At 42.1% G+C, this 21,981-nt stretch overlaps 4 protein-coding genes and 2 long non-coding RNA genes across 16 annotated transcripts in view; 3 read left to right on the forward strand and 3 right to left on the reverse strand.

The window, feature by feature from the left end:
* LOC116928510 (mutS protein homolog 4) overlaps nucleotides 1-475 on the reverse strand; it is a 17,999-nt gene extending 17,524 nt beyond the window's left edge. For all 4 annotated transcript variants that reach the window (XR_006650378.1, XR_006650377.1, XM_045177902.1 and 1 more), the window contains exon 1: nucleotides 345-475. The gene's annotated coding sequence lies outside the window, so the exon portion shown is untranslated. The remainder of the gene's footprint in view (nucleotides 1-344) is intronic.
* The window catches only part of LOC116928509 (adenylate cyclase type 5), a 10,693-nt gene extending 2,041 nt beyond the window's left edge, over nucleotides 1-8,652 (forward strand). The window contains exons 2-20 of one of the 2 annotated variants that reach the window (XM_032935595.2): nucleotides 153-302; nucleotides 384-502; nucleotides 2,303-2,414; nucleotides 2,526-2,653; nucleotides 4,204-4,362; nucleotides 5,240-5,378; nucleotides 5,441-5,724; nucleotides 5,976-6,167; nucleotides 6,255-6,354; nucleotides 6,434-6,550; nucleotides 6,636-6,817; nucleotides 6,902-6,986; nucleotides 7,068-7,157; nucleotides 7,283-7,421; nucleotides 7,622-7,704; nucleotides 7,787-7,885; nucleotides 7,987-8,110; nucleotides 8,187-8,311; nucleotides 8,384-8,652. In XM_032935595.2, the coding sequence (XP_032791486.2) occupies nucleotides 153-302; nucleotides 384-502; nucleotides 2,303-2,414; nucleotides 2,526-2,653; nucleotides 4,204-4,362; nucleotides 5,240-5,378; nucleotides 5,441-5,724; nucleotides 5,976-6,167; nucleotides 6,255-6,354; nucleotides 6,434-6,550; nucleotides 6,636-6,817; nucleotides 6,902-6,986; nucleotides 7,068-7,157; nucleotides 7,283-7,421; nucleotides 7,622-7,704; nucleotides 7,787-7,885; nucleotides 7,987-8,110; nucleotides 8,187-8,311; nucleotides 8,384-8,515 (2,559 nt within the window). In that variant the 3' untranslated portion in view covers nucleotides 8,516-8,652. The remainder of the gene's footprint in view (nucleotides 1-152; nucleotides 303-383; nucleotides 503-2,302; nucleotides 2,415-2,525; nucleotides 2,654-4,203; nucleotides 4,363-5,239; nucleotides 5,379-5,440; nucleotides 5,725-5,975; nucleotides 6,168-6,254; nucleotides 6,355-6,433; nucleotides 6,551-6,635; nucleotides 6,818-6,901; nucleotides 6,987-7,067; nucleotides 7,158-7,282; nucleotides 7,422-7,621; nucleotides 7,705-7,786; nucleotides 7,886-7,986; nucleotides 8,111-8,186; nucleotides 8,312-8,383) is intronic. The other variant, XM_032935596.2, reaches the window with a different exon arrangement.
* On the reverse strand, nucleotides 8,605-10,228 carry LOC116928522 (mediator of RNA polymerase II transcription subunit 30). Of its 2 annotated transcripts, none has more exons than XM_032935617.2 (5): nucleotides 10,070-10,228; nucleotides 9,721-9,925; nucleotides 9,235-9,653; nucleotides 8,802-9,164; nucleotides 8,605-8,738 (listed from the first exon to the last, which is right to left on the reverse strand). In XM_032935617.2, exons 1-5 carry the CDS (start codon nucleotides 10,083-10,085, stop codon nucleotides 8,671-8,673), a joined length of 1,071 nt encoding a protein of 356 aa, XP_032791508.2. In that variant the 5' UTR covers nucleotides 10,086-10,228; the 3' UTR covers nucleotides 8,605-8,670. The 2 variants fall into 2 exon arrangements, with proteins under 2 accessions (XP_032791508.2, XP_032791506.2); XM_032935615.2 differs by having other exon boundaries at nucleotides 9,235-9,651; nucleotides 9,716-9,925.
* Nucleotides 10,229-11,048: 820 nt separating this feature from the next.
* Nucleotides 11,049-12,537, forward strand: LOC116928918. 2 transcript variants are annotated; one of them, XR_004397436.2, is made up of 3 exons: nucleotides 11,049-11,311; nucleotides 11,437-12,326; nucleotides 12,395-12,537. It is a non-coding gene; the product is annotated as an uncharacterized LOC116928918 (long non-coding RNA). The 2 variants fall into 2 exon arrangements; XR_006650301.1 differs by having other exon boundaries at nucleotides 11,050-11,311; nucleotides 11,777-12,326.
* On the reverse strand, nucleotides 11,481-14,325 carry LOC116928916 (sodium-dependent phosphate transporter 1-A). The gene is made up of 2 exons (XM_032936054.2): nucleotides 14,067-14,325; nucleotides 11,481-14,001 (listed from the first exon to the last, which is right to left on the reverse strand). The coding sequence occupies exons 1-2, from the start codon at nucleotides 14,323-14,325 to the stop codon at nucleotides 12,428-12,430; spliced, it is 1,833 nt and encodes a 610-aa protein (XP_032791945.1). The 3' UTR covers nucleotides 11,481-12,427.
* Nucleotides 14,326-14,411: 86 nt separating this feature from the next.
* LOC116928917 lies at nucleotides 14,412-20,845 on the forward strand. Of its 5 annotated transcripts, none has more exons than XR_006650297.1 (13): nucleotides 14,412-14,533; nucleotides 14,715-15,274; nucleotides 15,563-15,667; nucleotides 15,774-16,056; nucleotides 16,120-16,561; nucleotides 16,624-16,702; nucleotides 16,765-16,885; nucleotides 16,949-17,113; nucleotides 17,279-17,513; nucleotides 17,730-17,988; nucleotides 18,070-18,289; nucleotides 18,906-19,000; nucleotides 19,068-20,669. It is a non-coding gene; the product is annotated as an uncharacterized LOC116928917 (long non-coding RNA). The 5 variants fall into 5 exon arrangements; XR_006650296.1 differs by having other exon boundaries at nucleotides 18,909-19,000; XR_006650300.1 differs by lacking the exons at nucleotides 18,906-19,000; nucleotides 19,068-20,669 and adding an exon at nucleotides 20,678-20,845.
* Nucleotides 20,846-21,981: the final 1,136 nt, after the last annotated feature.

The following is a 21,981-nucleotide window of genomic DNA, read 5'->3' on the forward strand; positions in this document are numbered from 1 at the left end:
TGATTGACGGGCATTGGGACAGTGTGGATTGGCTATCGTTGTGTTCGACAGAGACACTCATTTACCTGAGAGCCAATAATCTCGTTGTTGCATCTATTTGTTTTGTATTCACGGCTCGTGTTTGTTTACTTTCCCTCGCCCCTTCACGACAGCTGATGGGAGAAACGATCCTGCTCGTGGGTTCAATAAGTCTTGGTTTGGTAGCTTATCTCGTGGCCGACATCCGACTAAGAAGGGCCTTCCTCGACACACGCCAATCGTTTGAAATGAGGTTGACCATCGAAAGCCAAGCACGAGAACAGGTAATTGCATTCCCAACTGCATAATAACAAATGGTCACTCACCTGTAAAGTTTCTTTGCCTGAATCTCGACGAAACAAAAGGAGCAATTGCTGCTGTCTGTTCTTCCAGAACACGTGGCCGTCAAGATGCGTCAGGACCTCGGCACAGCCCACGATGGCCAATTTAAAAAGATCTACATGAGTCGGCACGAAAATGTCAGGTTAGTTTCCTTCTTTGAATATTCGAGATGGCACTTGCATCATCTTTTTTTCTTTTTTAATAAACCAACGTTTCCGAAACATCAGATACAGTGTCAAGCCAGACTGTCTTCTTTTTGTTTACAATAAAAATATATACGAACGAGAATCCGAAGGAAACAAGGAAGTAGTTTTACCAAAACATTTTTTCTAAAGAAGTAACGCAGCAAACATATTGTATACTTACAAAAATAAGAAAGAAAAAAAGAAGAAGATGGAGAAGGGGGAGGCTTTTCTTCGTTTCCAATTTCCTGTTCAACTGAGAAAACGATGCTAGCAGACTACACTCATCAATGGTTTTTCCCGCGCTATGGCGGTAGTATCACATGAAAAATACATTGAGATGGATGTCTTTAATGAGGAAGAACTCATTTTAAACAATTTTTTTATTGAGAGATGGGGAAAAAAGCATAGCCAGGAATAAAAAACAACAAAGCTTGAAATTATTATTATTATAATTTTTTTTTCGTAAGACTGGCATTTTGATACGTTGCCAGAACGGTGCGAGACACAAAACACGTGGAAAATAGCGGCGGCGCCATGACCGTTTTGGAACCCTGATCGATCTATTTCTTAACACTTCTCTTTTCGTTTCCTATCATCCTTGGCACGCGGAAGACATCTTTTGTACTTTCGTTATCGAATACAAACTCTTTAAGCTCTGTTTGTCTTCCTTCTAAGAAGATTCAGAGGGAAAAAAAAAAGAAACTTGTCCTTTATCTCAGCACCCTGCAGTCTGGAGCAGACAACTGTACGCCAATTGAAATGTGTTTACTCGCCGAGTGCTCTCAAAGTAGATGTTATGAAGATTGTCGAAAAAACTCTTTTTATTTGTCCAATTGCCTCTGAAAATGCATCAAAGAAAAAAGCAATATGTTGGTCTAAAAGGTCCAGATTTATATCAAAGTTTTGACTGAAAAAGTTTCTGTCCAACTTTTGTTCGTCCTACTCGTTTCATCACAGTGATATCGAACGTGTACAGGCTATACTTATTGGATGTAATGGAACATGTAAAAGGTATGAAATACGTGACCAACTTCAATTTCGATATCTATTAAGTGTTACCCTTAGAGCAGCTACATTTGTTTTCTAATACATTTCCTATGGTAAATAAGAAACGCCGTTATTACACAAAAATGACGTATATTTGATTTCACGGCGTCAAGGTTTCTGCTGTCGCCTAGTTGCCGATGAGGACGAAACCAGGCAACATTTGTTCGACCGGAGCCATGTTTTCTATGGAATAGAGTTTCAGTTTTTATTGAACCCTACTGACGATGAAGAAAGTATCCAACGTGACCGCAACATGACCGTTTATTTACATTCATATTTCTACAACTTTACCACAGATTTTTCGCTTTCTCGCTCTCCAAAGCTACGTAGTATAGGCTACGACATAATATAGAAGTGGAGTTTAGGCTACGAGAAGTGGAAATAAAACGCCGGAATCTATCAATAGAATTCGACCATCAGCCTAGCACCACGCGAACGCACAATGTAGAAAACTGAGCTTGCCCGATCTCAAAAATAATGCAGTATGGCGTTGGTTGGTGTTAGCCGGTTAACTAGGCGTGTATTTACGGTGAAATACCGGACAGCCGCCCGCTCCCATGTTTCAATTCTCCAATTCCCCAGCCCGAAAAAATTACGCGGGTCTTATCACGTTGAACAAACACTCGGCATTTTTTTTCTATTTCGTTCTTATCGATTTTCGCGTGTTTTTTGTTATTTAACTTTTTTTTTTCCCTATTTTTCGTGCTCAGTATTCTATTTGCAGACATTGTCGGTTTTACTGCCATTTCTTCGACCTACCCGGCATCGGAATTGGTCCACATCCTCAACGAGCTGTTTGCCCGTTTTGATCGTCTTTCGCAGGTATATCTACTGCGTATCCGTCATTGATTAGATTATTGATCGAGGTTACAGATCAATGTCGTTAGCTATTTCTTGAATGACCCTTTTTTCTTCATTCATTTGTTTTGATAGAGATATCATCAAATGAGAATCAAGATTCTTGGCGACTGCTATTATTGCATCTGTGGAGCACCAGTCGAACGACCTGATCACGCTGTCCTCTGCGTTTACATGGGCTTGGCTATGATCGATGCCATCAAGTAAGTAGAATGACGAATGTTCCACGGAATCAATCCACTAGAAGTTTATCGATCCCTTGAGAGACGGCTGAATGCATGCATACGTCTACACTACCTCCTCCACCCGCACACACACACACACACAATTTGGCGCACCATTATAATGGCGCCATAAAAAAAAAACACAATGGGCTTTAATTTTTTTTATTATTACTTTTTCCCTTTCGCTTTCGTTACGGCGTTCAGGGACATCCGTGCGAAGTAAATTTGTAAAAGGAATGAATTTCCTTCCATCAAATTTCTGTTGACTATTTCCTCACAAAAATAGATTTGTGTTATTGTAACATAGTCTATTTGCGATGATGGAGTCAGCTGCTCGTTCTGCTGGAAGACGCGTATTTCGGCAACAATAATATTGATCACGCTCCGCTAGTTGTTGCCGTTATGTCTGAAAGGCAGGGGAAAAAAAACAACCGACAAACTTTATACGTTTCTCGAGTTGTGTTGTTTTTAAAAAATTAACCTGCCGCATCTTAAGCTGTTTGTTCCTTTTCCTGATCTTGAAAGTTTTAACGAGAAAGGGCCAACTTGTACTTCTCATTGAGGTGCTGCGGGACAATCTGTCGAAACTTGGTTTCTACGATTGGCCTATGCTGAAAAGGACCTTATAGGGCCTTGTTTGCAATGGCACGTTGCGATGCGAGCAACTATAGACGTACTTACGACGAGCTAGCTATATGGGCCATTGCTTTTATTGGACAGCCTCAACAACACTGAGTGCTCTTGGCTCATCAAACGAGCTCAGCAAAATGGATGTCTCGGGACAGAAAAAAAAAAATTACGTTCCGTTGAATATATATTTCCGGCGCACGCTACGATTGCTCGGGGTGTGCGTGTCATTCACGCTGATGGTAGGCATCTATTTCCGTTTCTTTCTAAGATGGAGCCAAACAAATATTGCCGGCGGAAAAAAAGAATTCGCGTTTTTTTTTTTTTTATTATTATTCTCCAATTTCCAAGATGGTTCACGACGCTTTAAAGATGCTCCCTATTTTTAGTTGCTATTGCGTGAAAAACGACCGGACGTTGCTCCTATTCCGAAAAGGGAAAACAGGAAATAAAGCATCAGATGTATATGTATGTAGTGAAAATATCCCCCAACAAAAAAAAAGGAGGCCAAAAACAAGATGAAAGGGGAAGCGTTCGCCATTTCAGTTCAATCTCGGCGGAGGCACGGAGCGATTTTCTGTTTTTGAATTATTCAACAACAGTGAACGAGTTTCGTCTTTTTTTTCTTTTTTTTTATAAGACCTTTCTTTCATATCTTTATTTATTCAGCGAATAAAGCTATGTAATTGCGGCAACGATGGCTGCGACCGAAATGTTTGCTGAATATTTTATAGCAAAGTAGCAACGTTTACCCGGGAATTTCAAATAGGATAAAATTTTTTCTTTCTTGCTGAAAATGTCCTACATTTAATTTTACATCAAATTTATCCTTAAAAGCTGCCTCAAATTAGAAATTAGCTCCTCTGATTGACGTGTTTTTTGTTTGTTTGGTATGTTGACAGATGCGTTCGTGAGTCGACCAGCTCCCCTGTGGATATGCGAGTTGGAATCCATACTGGAGCCGTTTTGGCTGGCGTCCTAGGTCAACGTCAGTGGCAGTTTGACGTTTATAGCCAGGATGTCGAGTTGGCCAACAAGATGGAGAGCAGCGGGCAGCCTGGGTGAGTTGTTTGTTGTTAGAGTTACGTCGATCGACCCCCATATCCATCAATCAAAATAGAGTATGGAAGTAAAATCTTCCCGTTACGGCTCGGCCCTAGCAGCAACAGTGAGCGGCGGTAGCTTTTTAGATGGGAGGGCAAAAAAAAAAGGGGGGGAATATGGAACGTGTCATAAAAGGAAATAAGCACCGCGGAGATTCACGCAAACACAACGAGAAATAGGAATCCCAGAGAATGCTTCACTTCCTGCCTTCGTTTTTTCCCCTTCTATTCCCGCCTTCGTCTCCCTTGATGTCGTAGTGGCTGGATGGGCTCTTGATTTATAGACATCCGTGTGGGGTTTCCTATATCAAGTCTCTTTTCTCATCTCCGATATAGTCTTATGGTATATTTTTAGATCGCGACCACACACAAAAAAAGGGGGGACGCCATTTGCAATAGTCGCTCGAAGAACACACACATTCGACTTCTCTGATGAATAAGTGTTGTATCAAGATTGAAGTCTATACTCCCACACGCTGTGGAAAGCGGGGGAAAAAACATGTAAGGAATCGTTGGATTGCGTTGGAAGTCATGGAGAGGATCTTAATTAGAAAAGGACGCCACCCGCGTTCGTTCGGCTCGTCTTTGATGAATTGCGAGGGTTCGTCTGTCCATTAGAAAAATATCTGAGGAGATTAATCATTCGTGATTTCTTCATTCGAGTGAGATAAGCTTTCATTTAAGACGCTTTTACGAAAATATTTGTCGGGGCAATAGTGGCGCGTGCTGTGGACTTAATTGGATTCTTTTATATTTATGGTGAAATGATGAACTCATTAATTTTTCATCATTTCATTTTTTTTTTTTTTCGCCTGATTGCGCGACTGTTATGCAGCCGTGTTCACGTATCCAGCCGGACGTTGAGCTTCCTCGGCGATGAATTTGAAGTAGAGGCGGCCCATGGCGAAAAGCGGGAACAGGTTCTCCGCATGGCCGGAATTGAGACCTATTTTATTCTGCGCGCCCGCAATCAGGTACAATTCAGTCAGCGATCCCATTCCAAATTTAACATATTCGATTTTCTATGGAATTTTAGATAAGTCATCCGGCGGAAGAAGAATCTAAAAAGATGGTGATTGACCACACAGAAGCCGCTACCGTAGCCATAACAAAAGTTTTGCCCAGCCGCTTCGATCAGGAAGCCGCTGCCGTTGTGGTGAACACAGTGTGCCAGACGTCTGATCCAGCAGATGGTTGGTGTGGATGTTTCCAGCGTTGCAGTAAAGTAGACAAGACATCATTATTGGTGGTCGGAGAAGTAGCTGGAGAAAATCGTAGTCTGCTACGTCCTAGCCGCTTGAATGAACAACAGCATTTCGGGTAAATTTAATCATTCCGGTCGGATGAATGATAGGTATCCACAAAGAACCAACTAACATTTGTTTTGTGTGGCTTTTGCCTTACCGATGATTGGTAGGATAAGTCACGTCTCACTGCCTTTTTCCTTCTAAAATCCTATTGTGTATCTGCATGACCATCGTAACGGGAACATGATGAAATTATTGTTAAAAAAAAGAAAAGAAATCATGTCTCGATTTCCGCCTTTGATATGTGTGTGTATATATATATAGATCGGTGGGAATCGCTCGAGGGCCATCGACTAGTAGTACAGACCCAACGAATTTGCTGACGCAAACATTCGTCGATTCGGAGAGAGAAGGTAAATACCGTTTGCATCGCGATCCTACAGCCGTCTACAATCTGCTGGCCCTTCCGCTAGCTTTGACTTGGCTGGCCTTTTTCGCCCTGGCAACTAGTCCGTGGTATGACTATTTTTTTAATAAATTTTTTTTTTTTTTATTGAACATCAAAATTAAATTATGTTATCTCATTTCTGTCTCGTTCTTCAGGAATCCCGTGTATGTTGTCTTTTTCCCAGTTATTGCCGGACTGCTTCTACTGGTAGTTGTTGGTGTAGCCGACACTTGGGAAAACTGCGTAGGTTCACATGTAACTAATACGCGTTTAATGAGCTGGACATTGCGCTTAGCGACGTCGATCAATAACTATGTCTTCAATTAACTTCTAGGATTCTGTCGGCCAAGTGAAGAAGCTCAGCGCTCTCGTTAATGGTAAGTTGGGACTTCGTTGCTGCCTCGTCGTCCTGGGAATCCTGTTGCTGGTTGGTGCGCATTTAAGTGGACAGGTAGTAGGTTTTGTTTAAACGCGCGCCATGTTATGATCACCATCACCGTGATTTCGTAACTCCAAATTGTAAATATGCATCACAGGGATTTAGCCGGGCGTTCCCTTGTCCTAGCGAAGCGTCGCTCGTCCTAATCAGCGTAGCGATGGTGCCTCATTTGGCCAGTTATTTCAAAGGTACATTCCTACTGCTGCTATCAGCCACTTACATTTGTCTGCCGTGGCTTCATTACCAACCGTCCTTGGACGTCCCCTGCTGGTTTCACAGGTAACGTACCTGCATGAACATTTCCGTTCCTCGTTTTTGGCGAGCTCCACTGATGCTTAATCGATTATAACTTTTCGTTTGAAGAGATGGCCTACATACCCAGGAGTTGATTCTCGCTAGCTGTGTTTTGCTGGTCACCTCTTTAGTTTTGTTCTCGTTAGCCAGACAGGTGGGTCCGATAACTGGAGCAAGCGCCAATTTTATGTATTTATACCAAAGTTTTACGGAAGTGAATCTCTTTGAACTTTAGCTGGAATCAACTTCACGCAGTCTCTATACCAACTGGGCTGGTATCGAAGAACAACGAGAGCGGGCAGCTGATTTGGGGCGACGGAATCAGGTATTCATTTTTTACTATTTTACAATCGGAGCCATTAGATCGTGTTCCAAACGTTTGATCGTTGAGTTTTTAACGCGACGTTTCTTCAGTTGTCTCTAAAGAAATCAATGCTTTTTTCTATGCAGGCTTTACTGTTCAATATACTGCCGGCTCACGTTGCCCAGCACTTCTTGCGCAAAGACATCCATCAACGAGACGAGCAGTTGTACAGTCAGAGCTGCACGAGCGTAGGTGTCCTCTTTGCTTCCATACCGAATTTCTCCGGTAAGGATTTAAAAAATATATATATATATAGTACGTATATATAAAAATACTGTCGACATTTCCTATCGATCTGTGGATGTCTAAATCCTTTTTTTGCGTGCGCGCATGAAGGAATGCTTTCACATCAACAACGACGGGGCCTAGTAGTGATTTTATTTTTCTTTTTCTATTGAACGCGCGTTTTACGTCATAACGACCAGAATTCTATTCAGAAGAAACTGTCAATAATCAAGGACTAGAATGTCTGCGTTTCCTTAACGAAGTCATCTCGGATTTCGATGCGGTAAAACACGTGACCACTTTCTTTTCTGCATTCCTTTCGAGGTTCAAATTTCCTTCTATTCATTCACCCCATTGCAATCTAGCTTCTTGACCAAAGTCAGTTCTCTGAGATGACTAAAATCAAAACGATCGGATCGACCTACATGGCCGCTAGTGGACTGAACATCACCCAACAGCCAAAGGTAATAGGATGCGCTAGTACTTTCGCTATTCGTTGTAGATCAATTGTGGAAGCATTCTTTGTGACTCATGCATTACCAATCTGCACTGTATCCATTTGCAGGAGGACGAGGACATACTGACACGCTGGAAACATTTGGCGCTTCTCGTAGAATTTGCCCTGTCCATGCAACGGACGCTGCAAAATATTAATGACCAGAGTTTTAACCATTTCGTTTTGCGAATGGGTGAGATAATTCACTTACATAACTTTGCTTTTAAACATTTAAAAAAATTTATTCGGTTCCTTCCTGGCGTTTGAAGGCATAAACCATGGTCCAACGACTGCTGGAGTCATCGGTGCTACCAAACCGCATTATGACATCTGGGGAAATGCGGTTAATGTGGCCTCCAGAATGGAAAGCACCGGTAAAGCCGGATGCATACAGGTATGTATTAGATGCAATTTAAATGATCCGGATACTGCTGTAAAGGGCTAACTGGAATTTTGGGCTATGAAGGTGACGGAGGAAACAAGCACGATCTTGCGTCACTTTGGCTACCAGTTTGAACAGCGCGGACTGGTTTTTGTGAAAGGCAAAGGACAGTTACTGACTTATTACTTAATTGAATCAGACGCCAGTGTCACCTAAAAAAGGAGCAACATTTTGTCGAGTTCACATCGACGTCAAAACAATCATGCGAATCTCACCGTTTTCTATCTGTGTCATGTATGCTGATGTTCCATTTCTGAAAATTTATTATCGTTATTACACACCAAAAGCTCGTACCACAATTACACATTACTTTATGGACGTCTCATCATAAGCATAGTATTAATTTCCCATATGATACTTCTCATATATTCCATGATATCTGCAAAAGAAAACAAACGTTTAAAAGAAATTTTAGACAAAGAGCGGAATACTTATGAAGTACCTTGAAGGTGGCGATTTTTTACAGCAATCTGCTCGTAGAGTTCTTTCTTTTCCTCGACGGCTGCCAGATATTGCTCCGATTTTGTTTTATCTGCGTACTTCCAATCGACCAAGTTGCTTTGAGTGGGGATCATCGTATCCAACGGAAATGAATCCAATTCTTGGCTGTTTTCGTTGCATTTGTTATAGATTATTCTGAGCCGTTTGAACAATACCTTGACCATCTTCAGTTGGTCATCTAGCTTGTTTTTCTTGTCAACTGCCAATGATGTGCTCTGGGCTGATCCATTAGGAGGTTGAAGATTCTTAAGGTGTTGAAGGCATTCTTGTACTCTGGATACAAGTTCTTGCACTGTTTCCTGGCCTTTTCCCAATTAATAGCGGTATCCTTACTTCTACTGAAAATTCAACGAGAGGGCAACAAAAAATCTTACCTATTCGGCAAAGAGAAGCAGGATTAAAATCTTTTTGGGGCTGTTGCTGAGGTTGCTGCTGAGGCTGTTGCTGTGGATGTTGCTGGGGCTGCTGCTGCTGTTGTTGCTGATGCATTTGCTGATGCTGTTGCTGCTGAATAAATGGTTGCTGTTGCATCACAGATGTTGCATTTCCCTGCTGAGGGGCAGGTGAGTGCTGTTGAGGATGTTGAAAAATATTTCCTTGTTGCTGCTGATGCTGTTGTAAATAACGTTGCTGTTGCATCTGGGGTGCAGGGGAGTGTTGGAAGCCTTGTTGCTGTTGCTGTTGTAGCTGCTGCTGTTGTAGTTGCTGCTGCTGTGCCATTAGCTGTTGTTGCATTAATTGAGGCTGAGATTGTTGCATCATTTGTGACTGGGGCAGCAACATTTCCTGACCTACAAACATTTTTAAGGTACAAATTTCATTAACGTTTCTGATCGCTGTAACACTTAGTTTTACCTTGTTGTTGTTGTTGCAGTTGCTGCTGTTGTGCTGTGAGCTGTTGTTGCATTAATTGTGGTTGAGACTGCTGCATCAGTTGCTGGGGTATGTTTTGCTGTTGTTGGGCCATTGGTGAGTGCTGTGGCAAATGCATTATGCCACCTTGCTGTGATTGTTGTGACATATGGGCAGGTGAAAAGTTATTTGGCACGTTAAAGTGCACGTTGCCTGAAAGGAACAGAGTTCAAAGAAAATTACAAAATACCGAAACTGTATGGAGATGAGTAATATCATTTTGGGCATATTTTCTAGCCAAAACACATTTAATAAAACCTTTAATTGAATATTTCTAGTTTCGTAAAACTTGTTTACCTTGGCCTTGATTCATTTTGAATGTAGTGTTTACTTTTAATCCGGTTAAACGGAAATTAAAGTGAAAAACTGGAATACGGTAGCCATTCAATACTTAAACGTCAACAATGTTTATGAGGTGGACCCAAATACTTAAATTTGTGTACAATTTACGGCGTTTTCAGAGATAGCGCTCGGCCCCGCGCCAATCGGGGAACTTTTTAGTCGATTGGGTGCGGGGATGATCTTTATCGGTGCGGTGATTTCGGTGCTCGGTGCGGTTACCGCCTTCCCCGATTATCAATGAATAGTGATCTAAATTGGCAGCTGCCCTGCAGCCAACAAAAACAAAATGTGACCCTAGTCACGTGATTCTCGTTGGCCCATCAGAACGCAAGGTCACTGGTAAGACTTACCCTCTATGGCTGAAGCGGTGCTGTCAGTGCAGCACCGATTATAGCACCGTTCCGCACCGAACTTCCCCGATTCATTTTTATCGGGGAAACTTAGCGGTGTCCCCGATTAGAATGTGGTCGACCCTAATCGGGGCGCATTTTTGCTAATCGGGTTTTGAAATTCGGGGCGGGGTGTTCAGGGTGAAATTTTTTGAATCCGATCTCAATCAGGGTTATATCAAGGTGCCTAATCGGGGATGCGACCCCGATTGCAATTAATCGATCGACGTAAAAACAATCGATTGAGCCAAAATCGATTATTATGATGAAAATCGGGGGTTTACCCCGGTTGCCCCGATAAACACCCGACCCAACTTCGTAGTTTGAATTCAGGCGTCATTTCTGCAAATGGCGTCGGGCCAAGTTAACCCCGATGTTTGCCCCGCCCCGTCCCGGCTGACGAAGTGGCACCCCGATTCAGCCCCGATTGCCCTTTTCCGGGGCGGGGCGGTTAACCCGATTTTGGCTAATCGGGGCCGATCGCTGTCAGAGACAGTACTCATTTCTGAACGTATTTTTTAGGTTTGTTCAACTAGTTTTCTTTGCATGGGTTCCAATTTCCAAGTTTCGTTGGTTGCCGAACCTTGATTTTTGTGTTTTACAGTGCTTTACCATGGTCTAAGATTAGATAAGATAGTTGTAATCTATGGCTGGTCTCTGGCTCTACTGGCGCTCTAAACATCTCACGTGGAAACGCCATTAGTGACCTGGCGCCAAAACTAAAACTGATTAAAAGTCGTCAGAACGATCACGTTTTGATTAAAGGTCATTTCTACCTGCTCGAGTTCTCTATAATTAATATACTAAGGTCTGATGTTCTCATCCCCTTTCTTGTGTTGTGTTTTTGTTTTTTAATATTTGGGGGATTTGCATTTGTGCAAGTGCCTTCAGTATGTATTTTCCATTCACTAATTTAAAAAAGTGATTAAATAGGAGTAAAATCAAACAAGCACACACAAACAGACAGAATGGCTGGATTAGGTGAAGAGCAAAAGCTTCAAATGCCTTGTGTGTATTGTTTGTTTTGTGAGCCCTAATACAGTAGGCGAATAGCACTGATACAATGCTGCGATGAAAAATTGATGGCACTGTCAGAAAGAAATAACAATTAAAAAATAATAAGATATGCAAAGATAATAAGTTCATCATTTAATGTTAAAAGAAGTGGAGGGATTGCGATTGCAACAGTATTATAAGTATTTCAAAGGTTTTCTAAAATTTACATTGAACAAAATATAAAATAATATTTAAAGAAATGTTTGTTTTTACTTAGGATGCAGCAAGAGTAGCAGCAATGAATGGTGGTGAGGCCAAGTGAACATACATAGCTGAATTTTTTGGAGAAAATGATTGGAACAAAACTGTGGGGTAACACAATATAGATGAAGAGAATATTATTGAGAATATGGTAGGTATCGCTACTTAATATATGAGCACTTTCAACTTGTAGGCTACATTTGGTTGCCACAGCTGTTTAACCAAAACCAGGGCACATCGTGGAATATATAGCAAAGAAATATTTAGTATAGAAAATTAAACGGAGACGCGAAAAACATTAAATGGTGAACTATGATAATAGTACTGCAAACAAGTTTAACTAATTTTTTCTGGTGTTTTGCAATTTTTTGATATTTCAGTCTGAACAAAACATTAAGGTGAAAGATGTGAGGCTAATTCACTAAAGAAACTAAGAAAAGGGGAAAATGGGATGAGAGGGTGCCATAACATAACAGATGGTTACAATCTTGGAAGATAATCAGGTCGTTATTTGCAAAACAGCCCGAATGTCTTCAATTTTAAAATAAAAAAACAAAAACAAAATTGTAAACAAAAAAAAAAAAAGTCACAAAAAAATGCACAAGCCCTTAATTTCTTTCTTACAACTATATAGGCACCGACTTAACACACAGTCGAGCACGTATCATCAGAAGAGATTACAAGCTTGGAAGATGGCCATGATGGCAGCACTCAAACCACCAGCGATGGGTACTGTAACCGCCCAGGCAAAGATGATATTTCGGAAGAGAGCCCAATCAACGCCACCGCGTGATGTCTGAGCCCAGCCAACGAAGACAACCGATCCGACTTTGCAGTGGGTCGTGCTGATAGGTACACCGATTTTGCTGGCTACCAGGACGGTGAAAGCGGCGCCGATTTCAATGGTGAAACCGCTTGAAGATGTCAACTTGGTCAAATCTTCTCCTACCGTTTTGATAACTCGGCGACCCCAAACCCACAGACCGACAGTTATTCCAACACCTCCAAAAAGGAGAATATGGAGAGGCGTTTCCGATTTTTGCTCAACATTACCCTCGGTGAAGATGAGCCAAATAGCCACCAGCGGACCAATGGCGTTGCTGACGTCATTTCCACCGTGAGCAAAGGCGCCGAAAGAGGCTGTCATGATCTGCAGGAATGAAAATAATCGAACGACTTCAGGAGGATCGTCAACGGAAGCTGAAGCCAGAGTTGAAGTCGCGTTGGCAGTTGGCGGATTCTCAACATCCATAGTCTTCTTGACAATGGTAGCGTGCGGCACTCCAGCAGCATTGATCAGTGGGACGGCGCTGCTGCAAGGCGAAAGACCGTGGATAGGTGTAGGTTGTTCACTGTCGGGCAGGCCCTTGTTGCCTTGATTATCCAATCGGGTTTCGGCTATGAACGGACTCTCTTCACCAGCCAGTGAAATGGTTTTCGGCTGCGACTTGCGGAATCCGAAGCGAATCGGCTTGGTACGCGTTTCCGTCGGTTTACGTTGCTTGCCCCCCTGCCGGGAATGGAGCGTGTTGGCCGGGTCCAATTCCGAGTGAACGCCGTTGTATGGGATGTTATCCAACGATGCATTGCGTGACTCTTCAGGCGTGATGTTAGCAGAAGAAGCTGCCGATCCAGGACCACTGTCTCCGCCGAAAGCAAATTTAGCCCTTGTGGCTTCCTCATTGCGATGACCTTCAGTGATGGAGCGACGTAACCTTGGCACCATTACCAACTGGACAACCGTTCCGGCCAGTAAACCGATAAGGCAGCTGAGGATAATGGTTCCCCACCAAGGGATGCGGTCAAAGTACAGCAAACTGGGTCCATCCAGCACAATGGAGAAGACGTTGATGCCCAAAGTTAATGCGTAAAAGATGGGCAGAGCTCTAAGACCGTATTCAAGTGGAGCCGGTTTACGAAGAATCAATTTGCGGATGGCCAAAAAGAGAGTGGCAGACATGAGACCGGACAAGACGGGCGAGACAAACCACGAGGCAATAATTTGACCCAGCTTGGCCCACTGGACCCCCTGCGTTCCCCTGGCCACCAAAGAGAAACCGATCGTGGCTCCTACGATGCTGTGCGTACCAGAGATGGGCAACTTGAGAAAAGTGGCGATCATCAACCAGACGGCGCTTCCTCCTAGAGCAGCCAAATTGCCCATCATCAGTTCCGAATTGGAATTGTTGTAAATGCTTGGATCGATGATGCCTTTGCGCATCGTATCCGACACTTTGTAACCTGCGGAAACAAAACAAAAATCAGTTTTAAAATGTCAACGATGAAAAGGACATTCAATATGATACCGATGAGAACTGCTCCGGCAATTTCGAAAATGGTGGCCAGGATGCAAGCTTGTCGGATGGTGAGGACTTTGGCCCCGACAGAAGTACCAAAACTGTTGGCCACGTCATTCGCACCGACGCCAAAGGCCAATATGAAAGAAACGATGAAGGCGACTATGACGATCCAGAGAAGTTCACTATTGTACGGGATATCGGCGTTTCCGATGCTGGATATCACTTCGGTTACTGCCTCGGTAACCATTTCGGTAACGGAGGACATTTTGAATGGAGTTTAACGAAAAGGTTTAAATTACTTTCCTTTTTTTACACGTTTTCTTTTTAAATCACAGTTTTCTTTCAAACAAGGTTGCAAATCAATCTTGTTCCTATGATTTCTTCAACTATCACAGCGTGTCTTCTTTCGTCCAAGTTGAAAAGTAATATTCGTCGAGTGGCAAGGAGTGTTTCCAAATGTCAACTGAAGAAGGGTGAGCAAAAATGGGAGGTTAACAAGTTCACAAGTTTCTATCCCTAATGTAGGAATAGTGATACCTAGGATCTGGTTTTAGCGGGATCTGTTGCTTAAGAACGACTCCTTTTTTCTTCTATTTGTATGCTTATCTGTTTCTAGAGCTCCTCCTTGGACTAAACAAATGTCTCTTGTTTCAGTTGCAGTGCGAAAAAAGCGGGTTGGTTCGGAGGGGAAAAAAACTACTTCGGTTTGTTCCGACACAACAAAGTATATAAAAGAAACCGAAAACTGCCGACTCGAGTATGTCAACAGATGGCGCGATTGACTACGACGTCGTGGTGGTGGTGGTGGTGGAAGTGGAAGGTGAAATTGGGGCTACGGAAGAGGATGAAAGCTGCTGCGATTGGAGGCTGCAGGTTAACAAGGAGGTAGACGATGTCAAGAAAAAAGAAGCACGACTGCAGAGCAGAGTATCGCTCGACGGTTGGAGTCGCGATTCAACAACTGGGTTCAACGGACAAATCAGCAAACCCATGGCGGGTTCAGAACAACGGTGGTTTTAGTATGCGGCTCCACGGCAGGATGTTATGTGTGCGTCTGCCTTGGGTTATATCTTCGTCTGCGATAAGAACCCCTCCCTTTTGAAGAAAAACACACCCCACGTCTCGGAGGAGTTCAACCTCGTCTCGGATGGCTTGAATGCAATTCAGCAAGGTTCAGCAAAAACAATCCAGAAGAAGAAAGAAGAGTCCAATAGGTGGGTTTCGATTTTTGCCTAATTGTCCTTTGGTTTCTTCTTATTACGGTTAGGTAATAGGATCCGTTCCTGTTGGAGAAGACATGGAAACAAAAAGAAAAACTGGATTTAGTCGGTTGTAATATCATATACACCACGTACACAACAAGTCTAAACGATTCGTCCTATTGGAATCTAAGAATCGTCCGCAATACATTCTATGTGGGAATAATCAAGAGTGACTCAGGCAAAACGAACCCATCTCGTTTGTCTCGACTGAAAAAACCTAGTTAATGTATTTCGTTTCAGGCTGTCATTTTGTAAGAGGAAAATGGTTCCGATTCCATTTTCCGCCACACGACGATGACAGGAAACTCTTTCAAGTCTAGTCGTTTTTCCTCATCGAGTCTACAGGTACACAAGAACATGTTATCACGCTTGAGAAAATACCGACGTATAATTTACTTGCGTGTCCTTCCGAAGGTACTAAATAAACTTTTTCTCCTTGACTGTTTATTAGAAGGAAGGCCAACCAAACATACAACTGTATGGACAGACAGATGCTATCTTCACAACTAGGAATAGACAAGGGGCTCTCGTCAAACAGCGACACCTTTTGTTTGTGCTGTAAGAATGTCAAGGTTTATTGTTTTCTTTCATGTCATTAAGTAGACTGAAGAACGAAGAGGGCAGGTACAAATCCCCCTCTGGGTCGCATCACCTTATAATGCGCAAAAGAATGCAATTATGGCCGACATCCAAGGTCGGAAACTGGTTCCTTCTTCCCATATTTCGTATGTTTGGTAATTTATAGTTATCGATCCTTTTTGTTTGAAAACATAACAATCTTTCCGTTTCATTTTAAGGTCGTTTTTTTTTTTTGTTGTTGCCGGAATTGATGTATCATCGTACTGCAACTACCATTTATGGTTTCATCCATAAACAAATCGAATAAAAACTCCAGTGGGGTAGTACGTCTACGAATAACACACAAAAGCCAGCTATATCGCTGAGCCAGTTTTGCAGTCGTGTCCACACGTCTTTCTGAATTCTTGGTCTACGTGGAACAAGACACGGTGAAAAATTCATGAAATATTTTCATCTGTCTAATGATTATAAATGTTGTAAGATAGCAGCATGACAGTGATTTTCTCAGGCAAATGTTTGGATAGCGACAGCAGTCGGCCATTGTCCTTGACCAGTTTTGGTTGTGTTCCTCCCTCTATTCTTTAATTACACATTTGGTAAGGGGGAAAAGAAAAAGACCCGAGGGAAAGGAGGGAAAACGCCCCTGTCTGATGGGCGAATGTAAAAACTTATATTAGTACCAAACGTTTGAACAAAACTTATACATCTGCTTAAAATTCTAGGAAAAACATTTCATAAGTCCTAAACTTGAATAAGCCCAACCCAGAAAATTACACAAAACATTCGTCCTTCATTTTTATGGTACGTTTATGTTTATATTGTTTCGCAATAACGTGGCTAAGTAATCGAAGCTGTTTCAGCAGAGCAATCATTCTTCGTAAAATGGATGGAAAACGTTTTCAGGACGACAGGACATGGGAAAAATATGGCCGTCTTGGTCGCGCGGAAGTGTCACGTAACCTTCGTCTGACGGCCGGGTGTCAAGTATCCATATAGTATAGAACTTGATTGAAAGCGATAACGGTACTAGCTCTCGTTGTTTACTAGGCTTCATCGTGACCTGAATATTCTTTATGTGAATGTCTCGAGAATCGAGAAAACAAAAATGAAGCACCAACAGAAATGCGGTAATGAGCAGGGAACCAGGCCCAGCGTTAGCAGACGACGTTACAGAAAATCTATAATTAGTATCCGGTTTAGTGAGAGCACGAGGTAATACTACTACTACTACTACTACAACTGACGTCAGAATAAGTAGCGATGATAATTCTTTTCCTTTCCTTTTTTGAGTGTGCGGCCCTTTTTTTTTTAATGCGTCAAAGATAACCTATATGTGGTTTTGGCTAACAAGTCCCTCTTATTTTCACTTTTCTTCAGGTTCGACGAACGTGACAGATGAATAAATCCCTAAATATTCTACAGCAAATATATACAATTTCACTCACCAAACAAAAAATTTCAAAATGTGCAGCTGAATAAACACACACACAGAGACGCCAAGGTCTGCTGCTAGTGCCTGTGGCTTTTTTCTTTTTCCCCGAAAAGAGAAAATGCCTGAAATACGAGATACTTGGAGAGTTCATGGAGTGTGTGCATCGATTAAGATTAGTAGGTAAAACAAGACGATTGATAAAAAAATATGTGTTTAAAAACGGTCCACTGCTCTCTCATGTCCTACCCACAAAAACAGGATTTTCGATTCGTCTGCGATTTCTTAACTTTTGGCGACTAGTTTTTTGCCTCCCCTTTTTTCTCCCAATTATTTTATTCCTAAAAAGATTTTTCTTTTCTTTTCTTATCGCTCACGCACTATGTTTCTCCCTAACAGAAGTAGAAAAGAAGAAGAAAAAAAATAACTTTTTGGACAGCCGCCAACGGTCTAGTTTCACTGTGCACGAGACGTTGCCGGCCAAAAGTTCCGAATGCCGGCTATTTTAACCATCGCCGCAAGTTACGTGTCTTACCACTACTACCACTACTGCTAGAACGTACTTCTTGGATGCTTGTCACGTGATAACGCATCTAACCAGCGGTTCAGTCTTTTACGCGCTACATGATTCACGCTGCTCACTGCAATTACTCGTTGAGTAGGCGACTTCAGTTTTTTTTTTTTTTTTTCTAAGAAATGTATGACATTCAAACTTGTCTTCTGTTTTTCACATTTTCAGGAGGGGGGAAGAAAAAGGGATAAGCCTAACCGAGGCGTGGTCGTCGCTAGTAGTAGCGATCAATAAAATCGACCCTCGTATGCGTGCAGGGTGCGCTCGTGGACGACTATACGCCCTGACTACTTTACTGTCAAACCGAAGAAAGTATAATAGAATGTCACAAATTAAAAAGGACACATACCGAAAAGGAATCCTTCGACGTTACTCCACCAAAGTTGAGGTAAACGATTTTCTGTTGTTGTCGAGATGTTTAGACAGACAGCGTGTGTGAAGACAAAGAAGAAGAAAAACAAAAACAAATTTCGATGTGAAATTTGTCAACGAAAGTAGATTTGATTGCTGGTAGGGAAAAGATTGAATGAACAAGCAAAGTAGGGAGAGAAGTGAACGGGAAGGACCGCGTGGTACGAACGACGACTCGAACAGTACCGGTGGCCTCCTCTTATACTCTCCTTCGTCGTACGCGCACGGTCAGAACGTCGCCCGGAACGGAAGAAACGTGACGTCGGGCAAAAAAAGGGGCGGGGCTTGTAAAGTCGCCAAACCAACCAGTAAAATCAAGCTTATTCGTCTTCCCTGGCATACAGCAGTCCCCGTCCGCCCTCCGCTCTTCTCCTGTGACTTTAGAAAAAATTTATTTCTTATTGAAAAGAACGTGCGTAAGTTCGACGTTCTCGAACGCGCCGACGCCGATCCTATTCTTTTAAGAGCTTCCATTTTCCCTCTTTTTCTTCTTCTTCTTCTGGATTAGGGCTGTTGACGCCATCGTTACAACCCGTCGCGTCAGGCGTCTATGTTTGCCTTTTTTTTTTTTTTTAAATCCTATTTTGTGATAGCAGTTGACTAAAATGGAACGAGAGCACGGGATCTGGCAACGCTGTGACTCTTACATCGCCCTCGTTCTCTTCGCGTGTGTTGACTCGCAATAACTGTAAGAGAGAAAAGATAATTGCACGATTCAATTTGTTTTCAGGTAAACTAATTTTTTTTTTTCTCAGGGTGGGAAAAGAAATCAAAAATCAAGGGAATGACGAAGAATAATGATTTCTCCCGAAATAGAAAAGGTGTTCATAGATGAGCGCAAAGCTCATCACTGCATTTAGGTCTTTCACCACACACGTTTCTTATAGACAAGAAAATGATAGAATTCTAAACTAAAGTGCATTTAAATGGGGAAATCAGTCCTCGTGATTTTTCGTTCGCTCAAGGCAGTTTATACTAGTTTGCGATCATGAATTGCACACGACGTGGCATCGTGAATGGTTGCCATAAATTATTACGACACCAAAAAAACCTTAAGTCTAGTAATCATTCTAAGACAAAGGCTTTTAGTTTAACGAAGCACATAGTTAGTCTTTTTATCTTTATGTATTTGTATAAAGGTTAAACTAAGCTCTTTGAAATGGTGATGAGGGTGGAGGCGGAGTCTAATGAAAAACGGTCACGTGACGGACTGCCGCGAGGGTCCATTGCACCATCGCGGGCTACTTGCGGACCCAACATTCGAAATGGTTAAAAGTTTGAGAACGATGAGAATTGTAAAGAAAGAAACCAGGGTTTAGAATTACGCATTCAGGAGGTGTCTAGTTTTCTGTGTTTCATGACGGTCAAGAGAAAAGAATGATTCCAGTTCTGACTTGGCGTGATGGATCGACTCCATTCTCTCTTTCTCTTCTCTTTCTCTTGGTCTCTCGCTTCCTTAATCGGAATTTGGAATAGATTATTCCCATGTTTGTCTGTCAATGGCTCTTAAACTTTTTCCCTATTCAACCTATCGGCCATTGATAAGAGCTTAGCCAATGACAGAACAAAACGGCCACTACGGTAGTTCTGGTCGGTAAACCCCGATTAAATATTTGATTCTACTTTGCCGCCAACGTGACAAAAACGGGAACTTTCCAATACTAGAGCTCCTGTTTTTCCAGTTCTCGTTGCTTTTTTGTTTATGCTCCTTTTCCTGCCGTAATCGCACCTTATGAGAGTCGTCGGCAATTTCCAAACTTAATGTATTGCTACTCACAAGGTGACTCAAACAAGGAACCTGTTTTTAGGGGTTTTTTTGTATTTCCTGCAAGATTCTTAAATTCATCGCTGCATGAAAGGAACAAAATTAACTGGTTTCAAGATCAGATCTGTCTTGATCAGTTGAAACGGATGATGATGGATTTACGATGATGACTATCGCGCACAGGTTCCGAAACCAAATAAGACGAAATTCTCCAGAAATGCATTTTTGTTATTTCTCCACCCACCATTCTAGGCCATACCCTTGGCCGGAAAAGATTTGTGGAAGTAATTTATTGATTAGATCTTTGGAAATCTGTTGTTTTGCTAAAGGTTAAGGGGTGTGTATTTTCCCGTTTGATTTTGATGGACAACATTAGATTTGTTAGATTTTAATGGAAAGCACGTTAAGGACGCTTAGCTAACTGTCCTTCTAATTTTCGCTTGTTGATGAAGAGCGTGACGTGGCATTAAAGCGAAAATGAGGCCGAGGTACTGTATTGTCTATTGGCAAGGAACTCCGCAAAAACCAAAGTGGGCGTGGGTCTTCACTTTTTTTTTTTTTTTTTTTTTTATCTTTCGTTTTTATTTCACCGTTGTTCAGTTTTGCGTGATAACCTTGGGAAGTGAATGCGGTTGCCGTGCGGTCGACCGTTCTGGTTTCTGGTCATATATTTTTACACACTTTTCACTATCAATCGACAATTTGTACTTGAAGTCACAACCAACAATTTCATAGCCTCCCTCAATACCACTCATTTCGGTTGCCAAACCCTTTTTTTTTTTTTGTTCATTGTGAAATAGCAGCTAATTCTTTTAGTTATCTAGCTGAATCATTAATACGTAATTGAGGAAATGTTGGTACAATGTAGACAAAATGAGTCGCAGGATTTTATCTTTTGGAAATTACGCTTGTAATTTTTTTATTGCCAAGGTATCACGTGATCAGCTGCTGAAACGGGTTAACCGTTCCGGGGGGTGCACAGCGCCGGCGCCCTCGCATTTTTAATCTAAATTTATGTGCGTAATTGTAGCTGATTTACAACAACCTAGATTTTCATATTGGAAGTCGTAGCCAACTTGGAAGTGATGGATTGTGATCGCTGTAGCGTGCTGAACTCAATGCCGAACAAGCGAAACGGCAACAACAATAGCAGAAAACAAACCATTGGATAGGATAATCTTTGTTTCTTGCTCTTTCCCTTTTTTTTTTATTATTTTTTTATTATTTAGATTTTTTTTACTGATTGACATGAGGATCGCAAACCCAAAATAAAGGAGTTCGCATCCGGGAACTTAGGGCGGAAGTCATAGCGATAAAATCCGGAGAGGAGGTACAGGGTGTCGGACTCGTCGAGCCGAGAGATCGACTGTCGGCCTTCGCTTTAAAAGCCGCAGTTAAATCCTGTTGCGTCATACTATAGACAACTTCATGGGGGGGAGGAGGATTGCAAAGGAAGAACCCAACTGGCCTGGACCAGCAGTGTACATCCGTAAAATAAAATGCCCTCCTCTTAGGAGAACGGGAAAAAAAATTTAGAAAAAAGTAGAAGTAGCGAATTGAAAAGAAGAAAATTGCAAAATAAAAAAGAGAAAAGTAAATCAATACCTCCAGACCTTTCGACTCCTGTCGAAGGCGCCGTTGGATTTGGCGAGATGTAGCAAAGGAAGAAAGCCAATCTGTCTCACTCTCGACTCATCATAAACTTGATCCCACCAGATGTCTACTTGCCCCGTTGGCGTAATCACGCAACTTTGATATGTCTTTGGCATTAAAAAGTGACACACAATCCGATGGGCAAAATAACGTAGCGATCGGAAATGTCTATAAAGTTCAACCACCGAAAAGCTTAGTGGAACACCCACTAGATGACTTAAACATGAAAAATCAATACACGTTGACAACTT

This window comes from Daphnia magna, linkage group LG8 (genome assembly GCF_020631705.1).
Source record: "Daphnia magna isolate NIES linkage group LG8, ASM2063170v1.1, whole genome shotgun sequence".
In the NCBI taxonomy this organism is placed as follows: Eukaryota; Metazoa; Arthropoda; class Branchiopoda; order Diplostraca; family Daphniidae; genus Daphnia; species Daphnia magna.

Coding starts and splice junctions, on each gene's coding strand:
- LOC116928916 (XM_032936054.2), bottom strand. CDS start 14,325: ATGTCCTCCGTTACCGAAATGGTTACCGAGGCAGTAACCGAAGTGATA. Junction 14,002..14,066: donor TGCCGGAGCAGTTCTCATCG/GTATCATATTGA, acceptor TTGTTTCCGCAG/GTTACAAAGTGTCGGATACG.
- LOC116928522 (XM_032935615.2), bottom strand. Junction 9,165..9,234: donor TGCTTCTCTTTGCCGAATAG/GTAAGATTTTTT, acceptor AATTGGGAAAAG/GCCAGGAAACAGTGCAAGAA. Junction 8,739..8,801: donor AAAAAATCGCCACCTTCAAG/GTACTTCATAAG, acceptor TTTCTTTTGCAG/ATATCATGGAATATATGAGA.